General features: G+C 39.9%; 1 protein-coding gene across 10 annotated transcripts in view; it reads right to left on the reverse strand.

The window, feature by feature from the left end:
* The window catches only part of SEL1L2 (SEL1L2 adaptor subunit of SYVN1 ubiquitin ligase), a 166,394-nt gene that overhangs the window by 46,512 nt on the left and 99,239 nt on the right, over positions 1-20,643 (reverse strand). For all 10 annotated transcript variants that reach the window (XM_054468205.2, XM_063659072.1, XM_054468207.2 and 7 more), the window contains one exon: positions 17,793-17,955. In XM_054468205.2, the coding sequence (XP_054324180.1) occupies positions 17,793-17,955 (163 nt within the window). The remainder of the gene's footprint in view (positions 1-17,792; positions 17,956-20,643) is intronic.

Here is a 20,643-nt window from a genome sequence, read left to right on the forward strand (position 1 = left end):
TGCGGTGGCTCACGCCTGTAATCCCAGCATTTTGGGAAGCTGAGGTGGGTGGGTTGCTTGAGGTCAGGGGTTTGAGACCAGCCTGGCCAACATAGCGAAACTCCATCTCTACTAAAAATACAAAAAACTTAGGAAAGCGTAGTGGCAGGTGCCTGTAATTCCAGTTATGCGGGAGGATGAGGCATGAGGATCATTTGAACCTGGGAGGCGGAGGTTGCAGCAAGCTGAGATCGTGCCACGGCACTCCAGCCTGGGCAACAGAGTGAGGCCTCATCTCAAAACAAACAGGCCAAGCGCGGTGGCTCACGTGGTGGCACTTTGGGAGGCCAAGGTGGGCAGATCATGAGGTCAAGATATCGAGACCATCCTGGCCAACATGGTGAAACCCTGTCTCTATTAAAAATATAAATTAGCTGGGCATGGTGGGGGGCGCCTGTAGTCCCAGCTACTACGGAGGCTGAGGCAGGAGAATGGCAGGAGAATGGCGTGAACCCGGAAGGCGGAGCTTGCAGTGAGCTGAGATCACGCCATTGCACTCCAGCCTGGGTGACAGAGTGAGACGCAGTCCCAAAACAAAAACAAAAACAAAAACAAACAAATAAACAAACAACTCCGCCGCCACACACAAAAAACTAATAAATGAATTCAGCAAAGCTGCAGGACACAAAAACAACATGCAAAAATCAGTTGTGTACCTATATACTAGCAACAAATAATTAAGAAAAAAATCCAAGGAAGAAAAGAAAACACTTCCACTTACAATAGCATTAAAAAGATAAAATACTTAGGAATAAACTTAACTAAAAAGATAAAAGACTTTTACATAAATCACTACAAAACATTGCTGAAATAAATTAAAGAAGATACAAATCAATAAAAGACAGCTGTGTTGATGGATTGTGAGACTTAAGATTGTTAAAATCCTCATACTACTCAAAACAATTACAGATTTAATGCAATCCCTATTAAAATATCAATGTTATTTTTTGCAGGAATAGAAAAACCCATCCTAAAATTTATACGGAATTGCAAAAAAACCCTGCATAGCCAAAACAATCTTGAGAAAGAAAAATAAAATGGGAGGCCTCATACTTCCTGATCTCAAAACATTCTACAAACCTACAGTAGTCAAAACTGTGTAGTACTGGTATAAAGACAGACACTTAGAACAGCGGAACAGAATGCATAAAACAGAAACAAAACCTCACATACATGGTCAAATGATCTTTGACAAGGACGACAAGGCTGCACAATGGGGAAAGGATAGTCTCTTCAACAAATGGGGTTGGGAAAACTGGATATCCACATGCAAAAGAATGTAGTTGGACCCTTACCCTAGATCATATACAAAAGTTAGCTAGAAATGAAATAGACCAAAAGTAAGTCCTGAAACTATAAAACTCCTCAAAGAAACTGTAGAGGAAAAGCTTCATGACATTGGATTTGGCGGTGATTTCTTGGATATGACAACAAACGTGCAGACAACCAAAGCAAAAATGGACAAGTGGGACTATACCAAACTTTAAAAATAGGAAAGGAAACAATCGATACAGTAAAATAGCAATCTATGGAAGTGGAGAAAATATTTGCAAACCATATATCTGATAAGGGATTAACATCCAGAATGTATAAAAATTCTTACAACTCAATAACAAAAAACCCCCAAGTACCCCAATTTTTAAAATGGGTAAAGAACTTGAATACATATTTCTCCAAAGAAGATATGCAAATGGCCAACAGGTATATGAAAATGTGCTCAACATCAAGGTGCTCAACATCACTAATCATTAAGGAATGCAAATCAAAACCACAATAAGAGGCCGGGCATGGTGGCGCATGCCTGTAATCCCAGCTACTAGGGAAACTGAGGCAGGAGAATCGCTTGAACCCAAAAGGTGGAGGTTGAAGTGAGCCAAGATCGTACCACTGCACTCCAGCCTGGGCAACAAGAGTGAAAACTCCCTCTCAAAAACAAAAAAACAAACAAACAAAAAACCCACAGTAAGATATTACTTCATACCTGTTAAGATGGCCACTATAAACACACACATACACACACACCCCAAAAAAACCCAGAAAATAAAAACCGCTGGTGAGGATGGGGAGAAATATGAACCTGTGCACTGTTAGTGGGAATGTGAAATGGTGCAGCTGCTATGGAAAACAGTATGGAGTTTCCTTAAAAAATTAAAAATATAATTATCATATGATCCAGCAATTCTACTTCTGGGTATATAACCAAAAGAATGTAAAGCAGACTCTCAAAGAGTCTAGTTTCCACTCAGTAGGTGGAGCTGACACATGGGTATTGATTAGAAGTCTATAAAAATAGCAGTCCTAACCCCTGTCCTGTGCAGCCAGGCAGATAGCCCATCCCCTGACCCCACTGGAGATGGGAGGCTTATTCCCTGGAGAAATTAAACCAAGGAAATTTCAGACTTTGAGACACAGACACATTAAAGAACATGGGTGAAGAACAAGGCTGAAAACAGGAGTATTAGAAAAGTCTACATTCTGTATAGTGAGTTTCTGGCTCTCTTTCCCAGAACTCTCATATTTATAACCCCACACAGGAGGTATCTGAGATACCTCCTACTCTCTTACCCCAAGTAACCAATTTACCATCAACTTCCAGTGAATTTCACCTCTACAATATCTCTCTAATTCATTTCTTCCAGCACCTGCTATTGTGAGCTAGTGTCAATTCTCATCAGGACAATTGTAGTAGTATCCAGGCTTGTTCTCCTCCTGTCCATTCTTCATTTATGGGTAGAGCCAAATCTACTTATGTCACCTGGGCCCTGTTTAGCACCTTTTAATGGCTTCCCATTGTTTTTTATTTTTATTTATTTATTTTGAGACAGAGTCTCGCTCTCGTCACCCAGGCTGGAGTACAATGGCCCGATATCGGCTAACTGCAACCTCCGCCTCCCGGGTTCAAGCAATTCTCCTGTCTCACCCTCCCGAGTATCTGGGATTACAGGTGCCTGCCACCATGCCCAGATAATTTTTGTATTTTTAGTAGAGATGGGGTTTCACCATGTTGGCCAGCTGGTCTTGAACTCCTGACCTCAGGTGATATGCCCACCTCAGCCTCCCAAAGTGCTGGATTACAGGCATGAGCCACTGTGCGCAGCCTGTTTTTTATTTTTACAATTTATTTATTTATTTATTTATATTTAAAAAGATGCCATGTGACACTAACCCATTGTTTTTTAAATATTCTGAGTATACTAAATTGACACATATCATCTGTAAATAATTTTGTAAGTTCCTTCATGTAACTCTTATTTCCTTTTACTTTATTGGGTAAAACTTCCAGAACAATGTAATGAATTGTGGTCATGGCATGTATTCTTTTTTTTGTTTCTGATTTTAATATGGATGTCTGTTGTGGTTTGCTATTATATATACATTTTGCTAATAATTGCAATTAAATGCTCTCAGTTTACTAACTTTTAGAATCAGAAACAAATGTTGAATTTTATCACTCTATTTTCAGCATGTATTATAATTATTTATATTTTTTCTTCTTAGCATATTAATAAAATTCACTTAACCAGCATTTACTAAGCAGATGGTGCCAGGCACTGTCCTCTGCACTGGAGGTAACAGAAATCAACAAGAAAGTCAAAGCCTGTGTCCTTCCCTGGCAGAGGGTGGAAGGGCAGAAGGAACGAACTTCCTCCCTCAAGCCCTTTTATAAGGGCACCTAGTCCTATACAGGGGGCGCCACCCTCATGGCTTAATCACCTCCTGCAGGCCTCACCTATTAATATTGTTAAATTGGGCATTAAGTTTCAACATGGATTTTGGAGAGGACACAAACACTCAAACCACAGCAAGTACCATGAAGAAAACTGAAGCAGGATAAGTAGGTAGAAAGTGATAGGGTGCTATTTTATTGAGATTAAGCTACAAAAATGTATTCTTAATGTTGAATTATCTTAATATTTCTGGTTAAAAACCCTACTTGATTAAATTTCATGCTTTTCAATTCGCTAAAATTTTATTTAGAAACCTTATATTGGTGTTCTTAATGAAATCTGCCTGTTTTATTCTTCTGGATTCTTATTAAGGCATTTTAGAATGATATTTAAAGATTTTCTTTTTTAAAAATGATTTACATAATAGAAAAAAATTTCTGATGGTTTTATTTTATAGAATTTCCCAGTAAAACCATCTGAGTGTAGTGTCTTTGGAGAGGATTATCTTTGACATTTTCAGTTTGTTCCATAGTTATAGGTCTAGTCAAGGCTCCTACTACACCGATATGAGTGTGACCTATAATATCCTACAGGAGGAACTGATTTATATTTTCTGGAAAATGTCTTTATTTCATCTAGATTTTAATGTATTCACATAAAGTTGAATATAGGACTGTCTCATAATTGCTTACATTTCTTTCAATCTGTGGTTTTATTTTTAAATTCGCAATGTTATCCATTTGTTATTTTTAAAAAATTGTGATAGACTGGTCATGTAACTCAGGCGCCCTGGGTTTTCTGGTACACACTGAAAAAGTGCCCACTTGTAACTGTTGCACCTTGAGTTCTTGTTGTTTCAAAAAGTTCCTGGAGAAGTTCGGCCCCAGAAAAACAAAAAACAGTTGGATCCAGAGATGGCTGAGTAGGAGATGAACTTTGGCGAGCTCTCATTGTTATAATCTTAAAAACCCGGCCCAGGGAGGAGCTTATTCTCCATTTTCTACACAGGCGACATATGTAGAAATATAATCTGCCACTGCGCCTATGCGGCCAGGACTCCCTCTCTACACCCAATGATTCAGCTGACCAGCCCAAGACATGCTCGGTTTTCACGCCTGTTTGTGGGGGCACTGCTTTGGGGCACTACCTCCGGTGTCCTCCTTACTTGTTGCAAGTAATAAAATCCCCTTGTTAAATCCTCCTTGGTTATGGTCATTGGAGGCTCACCTGGCAACAACCAGATGCACCTATTGTGTGAGTAGCAGCTAGAGTTTTGTCCCCATGATTGGGAGCATTTTAAAGAATTAAAGAATCATCTCGTTTTTATTTATGAAATAAATGACTTTGTTCTCTAATTCATTATATTGATTTCAGTTTTTATGTTTACTAATCCTTTTGTCCTACCTTTATTTTGCTAGAGTTAATTTTTTTTCCTTTTCTTTTTTTTTTTTTTTTGAGACTGAGTCTTGCTCTGTCGCCCGGGCTGGAGTGCAGTGGCGCCATCTCGGCTCACTGCAAGCTCCGCCTCCTGGGTTCATGCCATTCTCCTGCCTCAGCCACCCGAGTAGCTGGGACTACAGGCACCCGCAACCACGCCCGACTAACTTTTTGTATTTTTAGTAGAGACGGGGTTTCACCATGTTAGCCAGGATAGTCTTGATCTCCTGACCTCATGATCTGCCCGCCTCAGCCTCCCAAAGTGCTGGGATTACAGGCGTGACCCACTGTGCCTGGCCATTTCTTGTTTATTAAAACACGTAAAGCTGTATATTTTATTCTGCATCTGGCATTAGCCCTATTCCGTAACTTTTACTATGTAGTGTTATCATCATGATTGAGTGCTTAATATGTCATTTCAATTTTTGTTTTGCTATTAATTAGGAGACTTGTAAATTTATAAAAAATGTGACTAAGCTATCTTTTTGTCATTATTTTGTAGTTTTATTGCTTCTAGTCAAAGCTACCATTTCTCAAATAAATTGAGATTTTTCTTTGTGGAATCTTTTTTTAAAATTATATTTTGCAATTTTTTTTTTTTTTTTTTTTTTTTTTTTTTTTTTTTTTGAGACAGAGTCTCGCTCTGTCGCCCAGGCTAGAGTGCAGTGGCACGATCTCAGCTTACTGCAAGCTCCGCCTCCCAGGTTCCTGCCATTCTCCTGCCTCGGCCTCCCAAGTAGCTGGGACTACAGGCGCCCGCCACTACGCCCGGCTAATTTTTTGTATTTTTACTGGAGACGGGGTTTCACCATGTTGGCCAGGCTGGTCTCAAACTCCTGACCTCAAGCAATCCACCCGCCTCAGCCTTCGAAAGTGCTGGAATTACAGCCATGAGCCACTGCGCCTGGCCTTCATACCTACTTTTAATTACATATAGATTAAGGGGTGGTTTATGAAGAAATTTCCAGGAAAAGGGTAGTAATTTCTGGGTTGTCAGCTCATTGCCACGGAGAAGGGCAGTAACTCCAGAGTGTTGCCATGGCAGTGGTAAACTGACATGGCACACTGGTGGGTGTGTCTTATGGAAAGCTGCTTTCACCTCATCCGTGTTTTAGCTAGTACTCAATTTGGTCCAGTGTCCAAGCTCTACCTCTGGAATCGAGTCCACCTTCTATCTCAGATCCACTGATTCATTAGGGGTGGCAATGAAGACATAATTCTGTCATTCCTTCTTCATTTATTAGCTGAAATAATTCTATAAAGAAAAATGTCACCCATACTCTATTGTGCAGAATAGGCAAGATAAATACTTGACTTCCTTGATTAGTTTTCAAAATAATGTGAGTTGGTTCTTTAATGTCCCCTGAAGTGATGAATAAGTGTTGTTTCTAGGTATCATTATGAACGAATGGATTTAAATGATTTTAGATGTTTCGGTCCATTGCGATCATTATTCATTTTGGTGCTTGATCATTCCAGCTTTAGCCGGTGGGAGCCTATTTGAGTTGGATCCTCCATCCCTTGGTCATGACTCTAATTTCCTGACACCATCCTTCCTATCAGGTATGATAAGATATTTTAAGATCATCTTGTACATTTCTTCCCCACACCTGGAATTTGACATTTTCCAAATTGCTGGTCCCTTTTTAGTAGAAGAAGACTTCTGGTTTTTGCTTTAAAAATAATTATTTTGAGAGGAAAGAGTTAATATCTAAATTTAACTTTTAAAATATTTTTGTCAAATTAATCAATGCACGTGTATGAAAAGTAAAATTCCGGCCAGGCGTGGTAGCTCACGCCTATAATCCCAGTACTTTGGGAAGCCAAGGTGGGCGGATCACGAGGTCAAGAGATCGAGACCATCCTGTCCAAAATGGTTAAACCCCGTCTCTACTAAAAATACAAAAATTAGCTGGATGTGGTAACGGGGGCTGCAGTCCCAGCTACTTGGGAGGCTGAGACAGGAGAATCACTTGAACCTGGGAGGCGAAGATTGCAGTGAGGTGAGATCGCACCACTGCACTCCAGCCTGGGCAACAGAGCAAGGCTCTTTCTCAAAAATTAAAACGGTTCTGAAGAGCTGATCAACCACTTTTAATGATTTCAACAGTTCTGATAATTACCATTGTTATGACTCTAGATAAATTGCTACTATTTGTTGTTGCTTAATTTAGATATTTCACACATTATCTATGGATCTGCTATGGTAGATGATGATTTAGATAATCAATATCACTTTCTCATGGTTCCTCCTCATTCCTTCTCTCAGTAGAGTCATTTTTTGTCAGAGCAGAATTGTAAAAGTCTGTTTGGGTGTTTCTAGTATTTGCAAGGTTCTACTTATTTGGAGCTCATGATTTCTGTCACCATTCTTAGAAGTTCATTCCACACACTTATGTGTGCCATTGGTAATATGCCTTTCTTTCTATCCTTCCTATTAGCAACACTCTAGTCTTTGCTATTCAACTTACTAATCAAAGAAGTATTTAGGAGGCCAAGGCCGGCGGATGACTGGAGGTCAGGAGTTCGAGACCAGCCTGACCAACATGGTGAAACCCCGTCTCTATTAAAAATACAAAAATTAGGCGGGCATGGTGGTGAGCCTGTAATCCCAGCTACTAGTGAGGCTGAGGCAGGAGAATCACTTGAACCCGGGGGGAGACGGAGGTCGCAGTGAGCCGAGATCGTGCCACTGCACTTCAGCCTGGGCGACAAAGCAAGACTCCGTCTTAAAAAAAAAAAAAGTATTTGAAGCCCATAGGGTCACGAGCAGAATCCCGTCGAGTACTTCAGAGACTTGCTTTCACCTTGACATTAGTTCATTACTGTTACCACTCTCCAACTGCCATTATCAAGCCCATATTTTTATTTTTTCATCTAGTTCATGAGAACATCATGTGAGACTCTGTAAAATGTTTTCCTAAAATCAAAATACATCAAGGTCTTACAATTCAATTAAAACAAAAGTACATAATCTTTTAAGCTTTTTGTTATAATTTCAATTACATTTATTACCATTTCAAGTACAAAGAACTCCTTAAACTTGGAAATTGACTATGGAGTTCATTTCCTAAACACATTATAGCTCTAACATGCAGTTTATAAGCATAATTTGTGTCATTTACTTAATACATACACCAAAAATAAAAAACATATATGTATTTGGCTGGGCACAGTGGCTCACGCCTGTGATCCCAACACTTTGGGAGGCCGAGGTGAGCAGATAACTTGAGGTCAGGAGTTTGAGACCACCCTGGCCAACATGGTGAAACCCTGTCTCTACTAAAAGACAAAAATTAGCTGGGTGTGGTAGTATGAGCCTGTAATCCCAGTTACTTGGGAGGCTGAGGCAGGAGAATCGCTTGAACCTGGGAGGCGGAGGTTGTACTGAGACGAGATGGCGCCACTCTACTCCGACCTGGGTGACAGAGCAAGACTCCATCTCAAAATAAACAAACAAATAAATAAATATATAAATAAATACTCTCTGATTCTGCCAATTCCTCTAATCTCAAACATTCCTCTTTTAGGAAAGTGGACCATAAAGGCTGTTACTGCCAATGGAAGGCGTCTGGCCTGGTACTCCTCTAACCCTTGTAATGTATATATAAATGGCTAAATTGGCTCTTTTTAAGGATATCTTCTGCCAATATTAGATTTTTATTTTTCTTGCAACTCTTGGCAATTCTTGATTCTGCTCAATTTAAAATCTAATTTAGTTATGCCGAAACATTGACGTAAACAAATATACTGACCTTTTTTAAATAAGAAAATAAAGATACTGTTCTATTGAGTTGGGGTTGTATTTTAAGAAACTTTCACCAACAGTGGATCCTTTTGTGCGGTGCCTGGCAAACTATTTGGCCTGATCCTCCTGGAGAAATCTGTGAGCTCAGGAAGTTGTGAAGTGGGTTGTGTGAGTTGTATTTCCATTCTGTGACTGGGGAGGGGCGTATTCCTCAGTATAAAGCTCACTCTTCAAAGTAAAGAGTAAAACCATGCTTTTACCAGCCTCAAATAATCAACCCAGGGTTACACTTCCACTCTCTTTAGCAGAAAACTAACAATGGGTGATTTTGAATTAATTCTCTGGAGGGCTCAGCTTTAATTTAATTTTTAAAATACTACTTGAAGTATGCCAGGACGCTAGAGGAAGTCATAAGATCTTACAGGCTATCGTGTAGTAAATATGTTGATTATAGTATGACTATACCTATAGTATATAGTATATAGTATATATAGTATATACTACACTATATAGTAAGCACTGTCCTATACCTTTTTTTTTTTTTTTTTTTTTTTTGAGACGGAGTCTCACTTTGTCACCCAGGCTGGAGTGCAGTGGCGTGATCTCAGCTCACTGCAAGCTCCACCTCCCAGGTTCATGCCATTCTGCATCAACCTCCCAAGTAGCTGGGAGTACAGGCGCCCACCACCATGCCTGGCTAATTTTTTTTTTTTTATTTTTTAGTAGAGACAGGGTTTCACCGTGTTAGCCAGAATGGTCTTGATCTCCTGACCTTGTGATCTCCCCGCCTTGGCCTCCCAAAGTGCTGGGATTACAAGTGTGAGCCACCACGCCCGGCCTGTCCTATACCTTAATACTTGAGCATTGTCACTTACCAACTTTACAACAGTCCATTTTTAGTATTTGGTCCTTTTCTGAGATAAAGGTGAGATGAAATGAGATGGATTACAGAATGATTAAATCTTAATCCAGAAAAGAAAAATGTTGTGAATTGAAAGAGAAGCTACATGATAGTGATGATACCAATGACACTTTCAGTGGTTTGTAAAGGTCAAGCTCTGCAAATTGTTTGTAAGACTTATTTCTTTTTCTTTTCCTTTTTTTTTTTTTTTTTTTGAGACAGAGTTTCACTCCTGTCACTCAGGCTGGAATGCAATGGTGCAATCTCGGCTCACTGCAACCTCTACCTCCCGGGTTCAAGCGATTCTCCTGCCTCGGCCTTCCAAGTGGCTGGGATTACAAGCATGCACCACCATACCCAGCTAATTTTTTGTATTTTTAGTTGAGACGGGGTTTCACTATGTTGGCCAGGCTGGTCTCGAACTCCTGACCTAAAATGATCCGCCTGCCTAAGCCTCCCAAAGTGCTGGGATTACAGGCATGAGCCAGGGCTCCCGGCCCCTGTAAGACATATTTCTGAACTTAACCATTATGCTGTGTTTTTAAGGAACTGTTACAGTAGCTGGGATTTAAATTAATGGAGTTCAGAGTTAAGTTCAAATATTTTACTGTACTCCAAAGTAAATTACTCAAGTTCCATAATAACAATTTAAACATTAAATATTCCTCCTTCTACTTTTTATATAAGAAATTATTATTAAAGGAGAAAAAAGATTGAGCAATTTTCCTTTAATTATTGCATGAAGCTCGAAAGCACCTGTGATCATTACTTTTAGCTCAAATTGCATACCAAACAAAAGTGTGAATCAGCCCTAAGGAACAACTCAGGTACTGTCTGTACTCTTAATACAAAAAGAGCATTAACATCAAGAAGAAATGCTCAATGCAGGTAATTCTAGAATTATCAAAATGATCATCAGGTGGATACTAAAAATAATTTTTTTTCTGTATTAGCACAGTTCTAATAACCTATAGTATCTCTGTGAAATGCTTCTGTATTTTAATTTTTAAATTTTTTTTGAGACAGCATCTCACTCTGTCACCCAGGCTGGAGTGCAGTGGCCCCATCTAGGCTCACTGCAACCTCTGCCTCCCAGGTTCAAGCGATTCTCCTGCCTCAGCCTCCCAAGTAGGTGGGATTACAGGCGTGTGCCACCACATCCAGCTAATTTTTATATTTTTAGTAGAGACGGAGGTTCACCATGTTGGCCAGGCTGATCTCAAACTCCTGACCTCAAGTGATCCGCCCGCCTCAGCCTCCTGAAATGCTGGGATTACAGGCATGAGCCACCACACCCAGCCCTATAATTTAAATTTGAAATAAATAAAGAAAATGTGGAATCTTTGCCATTAAAATAGAATTATTATGGAATCATAAAGCATGATAAAATAGGCAAACACTCATATCTTTTTATTTTATATGTCAGTGATGTTTATTTTTACATGATAGAATGAGTTTTCTTATAATCCACAGCAAAACTATTTTAAACTATGTAACCAAGGAAGTGTATACATCTAAGTTAAATATTTTTTTCTGATATCAAAGGTAATACATACCCACGAATAAAACATTTAGAGGGAAAAAAAACAGAAAAGCATTTTTCGAAAGAAAATAGGTGGCTCATGCCTATGATCCCAGTGCTTTGGAAAGCTGAGTTTGGAGGATCACTTGAGGCCAGGAGTTTGAGACCAGCCAGGGCAACATAGTGAGATCCTGTCTCTAAAAAAATTGAAACAATATTAGCCTGGTGTGGTGGCCCATGCTTGCAGTCCTAGCTACTCGGGAGGCTGAGGTGGGAGGATTGTTTAAGCCCAGGAGGCTGAGGGTACAGTGAGCCATGATTGTGCCCCTGCACTCTAGCCTGGGCAATGAAGCAAGATCCTATCTCAGAAATAAATAAACCCAGAAAATAATTGCCACAAATAGTACCACACTTAGAGATCACCACCATTAAATTAAGTTTTAAGGGCAATACAATGCAAATGAGTAATTTCTCTTTTTCTTTCTTTTCTTTATTTGAGGGACAAGGTCTGGTTCTGTTGCCCAGGCTGGAGTGCAGTGACATGATCACGGCTCACTGCAGCCTCAACCTCCTGGGCTCAAGTGATCCTCCCACCTCAGCCTCCCAAGTAGCTGGGACTACAGGCACATCCCAGCACGTGCCAGCACTCCTGGCTAATACTTACTTACTTATATTTTTTTGTAGAGATAGGGTCTTACTATGTTGCCCAGGGTAGTCTTGAACTCCTGGGCTCAAGTGATCTCCCGCCTCAGCCTCCCAAAGTGTTAGGAATACAGGCATGAGCCACCATGCCTGGCTGATCAATTTTTTGGTTCTTTTTTTTTTTTTTTTTTTTTTGAGACAGGGTTTTGCTCTGTTGCCCAGGCTGGAGTGTGGTGGTGTGAACACAGCTCACTGCAGCCTTGACCTCCTGGGCTCAAGTGATCCTTCTGCCTTAGCCTCCCGAGTAGCTGGGACCACAGGCATGCACCATCATGCTGACCTAATTTCAATTTTTTTAATTTTGTAGAGACAGGGTTCTCACCATGTTGCCAGGGCTGGTCTTAAAATCCTGGGCTCAAGCAATCCTCTTGCTTCAGCCTCCCAAAATGTTGGGATTACAGGCGTCAGCCACCATGTCTGGCCATTTTCGACTCTTAAAGCAAATGAGATTTCATCCAACCTTCTTGTTTGGCAAATTAACAAATTTCCTATTGAGGACAGTTCATCAATATTAAGGAAAGATTGAGTCTTTATAATTCTAATTTCTGCTTCCTGGATGAGAAATGAGAAATAGAAAAATATATAACTTATCTACCTCTAGCCTGGTAAAGTACAGTATTTTATAGGACATCTTCTAGGGTATGATTGTTTGAAATTTCCTCAATTTCCACTATTTTCATGAAGACTATTCCGTTAATTAATAGTTCTCATTATTTGAAAGGTGCAGAATCTCTGAAAATCAATTTAATGGACTCTGTTTATAACCTTAATTGCTTTTGTTGCCCTTATCAGGATTTCCTTCAGTTTATTTGAATTTTTGCAAGGTAAACCACTCAAGGTGCATGAAAAGAAGTAATTATGCCTCCTTTCCTCCATCCAGCTTCCCTTTGTACATACCCAGAAATTGCATTTCTTCCCTTGTATCTCCTCAATGCCACTTTAATAGGAATTCCTATCTTTTTGTTCTTGTTATTGTTAAATAGGGTCCCTACCAGACCTCTGGCACTCCAGGCTCCTCTCATCTATTATATTTCTGTATTTCTGATTGTTCTTCCCTTTCCCCTCAGAGATAGTAGATGTCTTCATTCTCTCTTCTCTCAGTCTCACTCTCTCTCTCTCATTTTCTCTCTCTCTTTCTCCAGTTTCTTTACCCACATTTCTGTTGCTATGTTGTCCTCACAGTTCCCAATACTTCCAGCAGTGTGGGCAGGATTTCTGTACCAAGCTGGCGCAAACAACCCAAGAAGAAAGGTGGTCACTGGGCCAGCCTCGTTAGAGAACTGTGGTCAGAATGGCCTGTGGCCAATCTGATCCTAGCAACCAGCCATCAAACTATTGTTTGTGGCACAGAATCTCTTTAACGAGTTGTTCTTTGCACAAGGAAATACACCAACTGCAAGGGTACTTGCTATTGGAAACAGATTTTCCTATAGTGGTGACAGGGATGATAGTCAAAATATAGAACTGAATCCATCAAAGCACTGGAATTTAATCCAGCTATAGTGCTGGGAGAAGGATCCTGGAGGCTCCCTGCTTATCCAGATGTTAACACTACGCTTGCTAGATCATGGGAAGTTTTGGGGCAGGGGAATTCAAGTGAGGAATAAGGGTGGATGTCAGGGAGGGCATAAGAGAGGATTGGGCAGAGACTTTTAAATCAATAAATATCATAGTATTTTAGTATTTTAATAAACAGAGGCTGGGTGTGGTGGCTCAGCACTTTGGGAGGCCAAGGAGGGCGGATCACCTGAGGTCAGGAGCTTGAGACCAGCCTGGCCAACATAGTAAAACCCCTTCTCTACTAAAAATACAAAAATTAGCCAGGTGTGGTGGCACAGCCTGTAGTTCTGTTCCAGTTACTCAGGAGGCTGAAAGCAGGAGAATCTCTTGAACCTGGGAGGTGGAAGTTGCAGTGAGCCAAGATCACTCCACTGCACTCCAGCCTGGGCAACAGAGCGAGACTCCGTCTCAAAAAACCAAACCAAACCAAACCAAAACAAACAACAACAACAACAAACCGGTTCAGGTGAATTTTGCATACCAGGTCAATGTCAGCCTTTTGGGCCATAAGTTTGTCCTCACTCATGTTCTGTCTTCCGTTTCTCCTTGAGACCAAAACACACATATCTAAGTAAATATCTCCATTTTACAGAAGAGGAAATTGAGACCCAGAGAGGACAAGTCATTAGGGGCCAGCTGGAGCTCAGATGTAAAGCCAGAACTGACTGATCCCAAAGGCAATGCTGTTGGGACTAAAATTGTCACACAACAGTACTCATTAATGTTCTTTAGCATTTGCTAAGGACTCTTGTACGTATTTTTTATTTCTTATGGCAACCTTGTGAAGTAATGTGGGTATTATTATCTATCTCTTTTTACCCTAAGATAATACATATAGGTTTGGGAAACCCAAGGTTTAAAGAAGTAACTTCTTCAGAGATACTAAAAGAATGAACAAAAGATGGAGGAGCTGTTATGTGATAGAATATATGTACTCACATATGGTCAAAACTTCTGATTTGGGAACCTCTTCTCTGCCACCACACCATGCCACCCTGAAGTCTGTAACTGTACATTTCTGAGAGTACCGTCTCAACAATGCCTGCTTTTCTCTACAAAGATGGCTGTAATAATTTGTGGCCAGTAGTTAGACATTTAGAGTTGCTCCTCCTGGCACTGGGTTGGCACTCAGCCAATTACATTCTTCCACATGATTCTCCTTAAAACCAATGGCAAAAAAAGAAACAAAAAATGGCAAGCAACTGATGGTCACTTAACTGGGATTTGAGGATATTTGTGGCCATATGATAACCACACTACTTAGAGTAACACTAGCTAATGTAACTGGCTAGATGTAACTACATTAGCTAAAGTAACACAAATTAGATGCAATAACCACGTTAACTAGAGTGAAACTCCAACTTCAGTCCTAAAATCCATGTGTTTTAGGAACCATTCATGTAAGTTTGGAACTTCTTTACTGGGAGTAATATTTTGACCTTGTATCAAATGCTTTATTTATATACTAACAAGTGAAATCTTTGTTATTTCCTTCATCCAATATTCTATACTGAGTGTAAATGTCACTTCTTCCTTGAAACATTCTTTACCTGCCCTAGGCAGAACTAGCCAGACCCTCTTCTGTGACTAAAGCACTTTATACGTATCTTAACTGTAGTCCACCTAAATTGTGCTGCAATTATTTGCATTTCAGGTTGACCTAGGAGGACTCTGTCCTAGTAATCTTTTTCTCCCCATTACTACATTATGTTTGACACACAGTAGCTATCCAAGAAACAATTGTTGACTTATTAACTAATGTATACACACACTAAGAAAATAAAATTCATGTTCACATAGTTTGGAAAGAAATTAGGTGTTGCCATTTTTAGTGGTGGGAGTGAGGATAACATTTGGTCTTTAGTGATACTATTTTTAGTGGAGGAAACTGTTATCTGTGGTAACATTTGGTCTGTCTTGGAACTTTATATTTTTGATTAAGCAAATACGGGGAATGAAGGTTTAACAGCTCTCATATTTTATTATAACATTTACAAATCTGTTTATTGCATTATTTCACATGTAATTTCAAGAAAGAGTTCCTGATATAAAAGCAGTATTCAGCAACTTAATTAAAATTATATGGATTTTTAAAATGATGATGTCGGTCTGTGTATATTAACATGGAAAGACATCTATGATACATTGTTAAGTGAATAAACAGAAAGTTAGGAAGCAGCAACTAAAGTATTAGTTCGTTTTTGTAAAAAAAATAATCCTATGGAGTCTTAGAAAATATTCCAGAAGAATAAGATTGGAGTAATAATATTATTTATATCCTCCTCCTTGCTTAAATTTTGTATCCTTTGACCAATATCTCCCTAATCCCCACTCCTCCCACATATCTTTTCTTTATAATGAAAGATTACAGTGTTCCAGGTATGAAACTAAGTGTCTTCCCACATTATTTTAATCCTCAAAATAACTCCATAAATTCATTCATAATTAATTAATTAATTCCTCATTCAACTTATAATTCTTGTCCCAGGCAGTGTGTTAAATGTTAGAGATATAGCAGTGAACCAGAAGGATGCAGTACCCAGTGTTTCATCATTATCCTAACTTTACAGATGAAAATTAGTAAGGTTGCCCTATCCACAAGGGGTCTTCCAGTCCAACTTCTGGTTCAACTAAATATACAGACTCACAGGACACCCATGGGCTATGTCACCACCAGTGTAGGAAGACAGGTATGGCATAGCATCTGGACTTTTTTTCTGTGGGAATTTTTTTTTTTTTTTTTTTTTGAGATGGAGCCTTGCTCTGTCGCCCAGGCTGGAGTGCAGTGGCACAGTCTCGGCTCACTGCAACCTTCGCCTCCCAGGTTCAAGCAATTCTCCTCCTCAGCCTCTCGAGCAGCTGGAATTACAGGCGTGTGCCATGACGCCCAGCTAATTTTTGTATTTTTAGTAGAGACGGGGTTTCACCACGTTGCCCAAGTTGGTCTCGAACTCCTGGCCTCAAGTGATCCGCCCACCTTGGCCTCCCAAAGTGCTAGGATTACAGGCATGAGCCAGCGCACCCAGCCCAATTTTTTCTGTGGGAGTTCTTACAGCAGAGTTTATACATTCTTCCAGGAACCACCATCTTTGGTCCTTCAGAAGATGGCTCAGATGCAAGGAGAAGAGACCCACATTGGGTGGATTCAGGAGCCACCCTGATGTAAAAGCCTCATTCTCAATATAACAACTCCATAGGCACAGTATCCAGTGTCCCCATAAGAAGTACTACCCCCATCTGGTATTTATAGTTCATGATCTTTTCTTCCAATTCAAAGGCAGTTTGCCAATCAGAGGTCATTTCTATCAGAAGCAAGGTTAACTAAAAATATAGTTAGCATTTTATTCCTATTAGATCACCAGGGAAACAGAACTAGAGAGTGAAACAAAGGTCAAATTTTTCATGCAGAAGAAGGTGAAAGGGTTTTGTTAAGTAGCTTATTCAAAAAACAAATGAAAGAGTGGATTCAAACTTAGGTCTGTCTGACTCCAAGTCTAGCTTCTGAACTTCACTGGTTAGTAACAAATGTGATCTCTGGGGGGAAAGCTTTTAGATAACTTTACTTTCTTTTTCATACTTTCTGAATTCTCAGACTTTTTTCATAATCAGAAAAAAATGGTTTTCATAGTAAAGACTATAGCAACATGAAAATATGCTTTTGCTACAGCATGAAGTGAAAGTAGCCAGAAGCAAAATGATATATGCAATTGCATTGTGATTAGGATGATGTAAAAAGAGAAATGCACAAAGAAAGAAACCAAGCAAAAGTACAAAGCAGTCCTAACAATAGTTGAATCAAGATGGTTGGCTTGGAAAAAGCTTTTTTCCCCCTGTTTTCCAGATTTTCTATGAAATGGCTATGTTATTCTTGGAATAAAATGGAATGCATTTATTAAAATAGAAAAGGAGTTACATTTAGCTTATAAAATATTTGAAATGTAAAAATCACGCAAACATGTCACCCTAAGATAACAGATATAGTTTTATATTTCTTCATATAGGTGAATACATTTTATATAAAATTTAGCTGTTGGGGGTTCGAAGGCTTCTGCTGTACTCCTGCCCTGACACCACTGTTTCAGTGCATTATGGTAACCTCCCTAGACTGGGTTCATGCAGCAGAGCTGGAATACTATTGCTCAACTCCTTTCACATGCTGTCTATAGTTATTTCAGGATGGAGCTATTTAAGGTTTCATTTTCCTTCAAAACTCACGTTTTGGGCTTTACATGATCCTTCTTTAGCCAAGGACTCATATAATTGGATAGCTGCTGTTATATTTTGCATGCCAAAATTTCCAAATAGCAAAGCGTCAGCCATTTTCTCCATAGCTTTCAAGTTTCCCATGTCAGCTGCTTTGGCAAAAAGTAGGTAGGCTCTGTTTCAAGAATATGAAGTCAAGTTTGATTTTCAAAAATGAAATTTTCTTCTCCTTCTTCAATACTATTCATACTACTTCTCTCTAACAAGCAGGAACCAGTTGTCATACAGTTTAGCTGAAGCTCATTACATCTCTAGATCTGTAGATTTTTTTCATTCCTAAAGCAGCCTAAGGCTATAATTTCAAAGATATCTCACAAATAATAAAGCTACTAAAAAGGAGAAATATATAAGATACACCATCTTATACACTGATACAGAAATATATGAGATACACCATCTTATACACTCAGTAAGCTTATACACTGAGTAAAGTGAAAAATTAGGAACTTATTCTAAAATAGTGAACTCTCCCATGGTCACCACCATTATTTATGAATATTTGTTTTATAAAATAAATTCTGAAAAATATAAGAATAATCAAAATTGGAAAGTAACCTCTAGGAAGTTACTATCAGGAGAATGATGATCCCCTCATATCTTAAAATAATTTGCTAAACAGAATATATTCTTCAACAGAGCAAAGTCAGACTCTTTGGAAAAACAATAATGAAACAAAACCTTAATGACTAGGGCTCTAGAGTCTGACTGCCTGGTTCAAATCCTGGTCCCACCACTTACTAGTTGGAGAACTTCAGCCAAGTTATATAACTTTTCTGTGACCCTCTAATCTATGAAATGGGGATAGCATTATAGCACCCACTTCATAGGGTTGCTGTGAAGATTAAATGAGATAATCCATGGGAAGTGCTTGGCATTGTGCATGGTATAGAGTAAGCACCCAGTAAATTTAGCTATTATTATTGGGACAGTTACATTGATTCTAAAGTTTTATAGCATGGTAATTGTTTTCCTATAATTAGGTGGTAAGTGGTGTGAACATTTAGTGATTAAAATGATAGGTGCCACAGGATTACCTTACACTGCACTCTTAGAGTCCCAGTCAGAAGCCACCTGGACCTGATTGGTATAAGAAGTGATGGAGAGTCTTGCAAGATCAAAACATGTGTCAGAGACAGGGAGTATTTTAGGGATTTATTTTTACTTTTATAACTTCATTTTGAAGGTAAAGACCAGAAAGCATTAACTTCTACCTGTGACCTTGACTCAAATACAGGGAAAAAAAAACCCCACAAAAATCTACCATTGCTTCTGATTTAGGAGGATCAGGAGACTCACCTTTCTGTACAGCCTATCCACGCTGAGGCTAAAATAAGCTGCTCTTGGGCAGAAGCTGGAGCAGAGGAGTCCAGGCAAGAAGGACCTTAGACAGAGAAACATCCAGGTAGGCATTAGAGTCCTGGATGTCAAAACACAGGGTGAGTACTCCAGTGGAACAAAAAGAGATAGAAAACTGGAGTTCAGGAGATCAAGAAAGAAATTAACCCAGGTCAAAGCCAGCTGAAATTCTGGAGGCGGGAAGGCAAACAAGGTAGACGGTCTCAAGGTCACTAAAGGCAAATGTCTGGCACCCAGGGAGAGGCAACAGGAAGAGAGCCTGCCATCAGGATACAGACTCCCTTGAGCCTGTCATGTGGCTTTCTGCTGCAACTCTATAGCCTACTGGGACAGGAGGAGCACCAGCATGGACCGGGACACAGAAACCTGAGATAGGCTGCAGGGGCCTCCAATAGTATGCCTAGTACCTCCAGCATTTTATACTCAGTCTCTGGACCCAGAGGGCAGCAACAGGCTGCAAAACAAATCCTTCTAGGTGTCTTGCATTCCAAAGGCAGTGTGGGCATATGGGTTCCATAGCAGAAAACCCAAGGCACTAAAAGGGATACTAGAAGCAGGATCCAGGACTGGAGAAAGTTGCTGATAGGTAAGATTAAGATGTGGGCTGCAATCCCCAAGAGTAAAAAGGTGGGAGAAGCTGGGCAGCAGGGGCAGATCCCAAAAGACAATTTAATTAGTTATCTGAATCATCTCTACACGGTCTGGCATTGGATGCTTAGGTGGGTGATGGGGGAGGAAGGGCTCAATGCTTCTGCAGGGCACATCAGAAACTTGGTATAGAACAATGGCTTATCTTCAAAACTTCTTCGCTGATAGGGAGTGATTCTTAATGAAGGACCACTCTAGCTGTTGGTGAGGCTTCCTGACTCACTCAGACAAATTTGTTCTCTCTGACATATGCTTGCTTAAAATCTGTACTTTAAACAGCACTGACTTTTCAGTGATTTTTCCTACTCATACAAAAGAAGAGGCTGAATGAGTGAATGAATGAATGAATGAATTGGTCCAGGATGTGGGTGTGGAGGAGCCAAAAGGATAGTTTTAACCTACCTTACTTACATCTGTCCTGCCAACCCAGGAAGTAGCAAAGCAAAGAGAGGGTAGGATAGAGGAATGAGTGGGAATGAAATTCTTCTCCTTTGGTCAGGAGGGTGTGCAATCATTTTTCTCTCCACCTGCCCTACACTTAGGCATGGCTGCACAGATGTAACTTGCTTAAGGAGACAGCAGGCCATCCTGATAACACAAGAACTTCACCAAGCTTGCCCACAAACTCCTGAGATCTCTTTCCATGAGCCCATTAGATTTCAGTTCTCCATTGCTACCAACTCAAAAGGGTCAGGAGGCTGGGCATGGTGGCTCACACCTGTAGTCCCAGCACTTTGAGAGGCCGAGGCGGGCAGATTACTTCAACTCAGGAGTTCGAGACCAGCCTGACCAACATGGT

Source organism: Pongo pygmaeus, chromosome 21, assembly GCF_028885625.2.
Source record: "Pongo pygmaeus isolate AG05252 chromosome 21, NHGRI_mPonPyg2-v2.0_pri, whole genome shotgun sequence".
In the NCBI taxonomy this organism is placed as follows: Eukaryota; Metazoa; Chordata; class Mammalia; order Primates; family Hominidae; genus Pongo; species Pongo pygmaeus.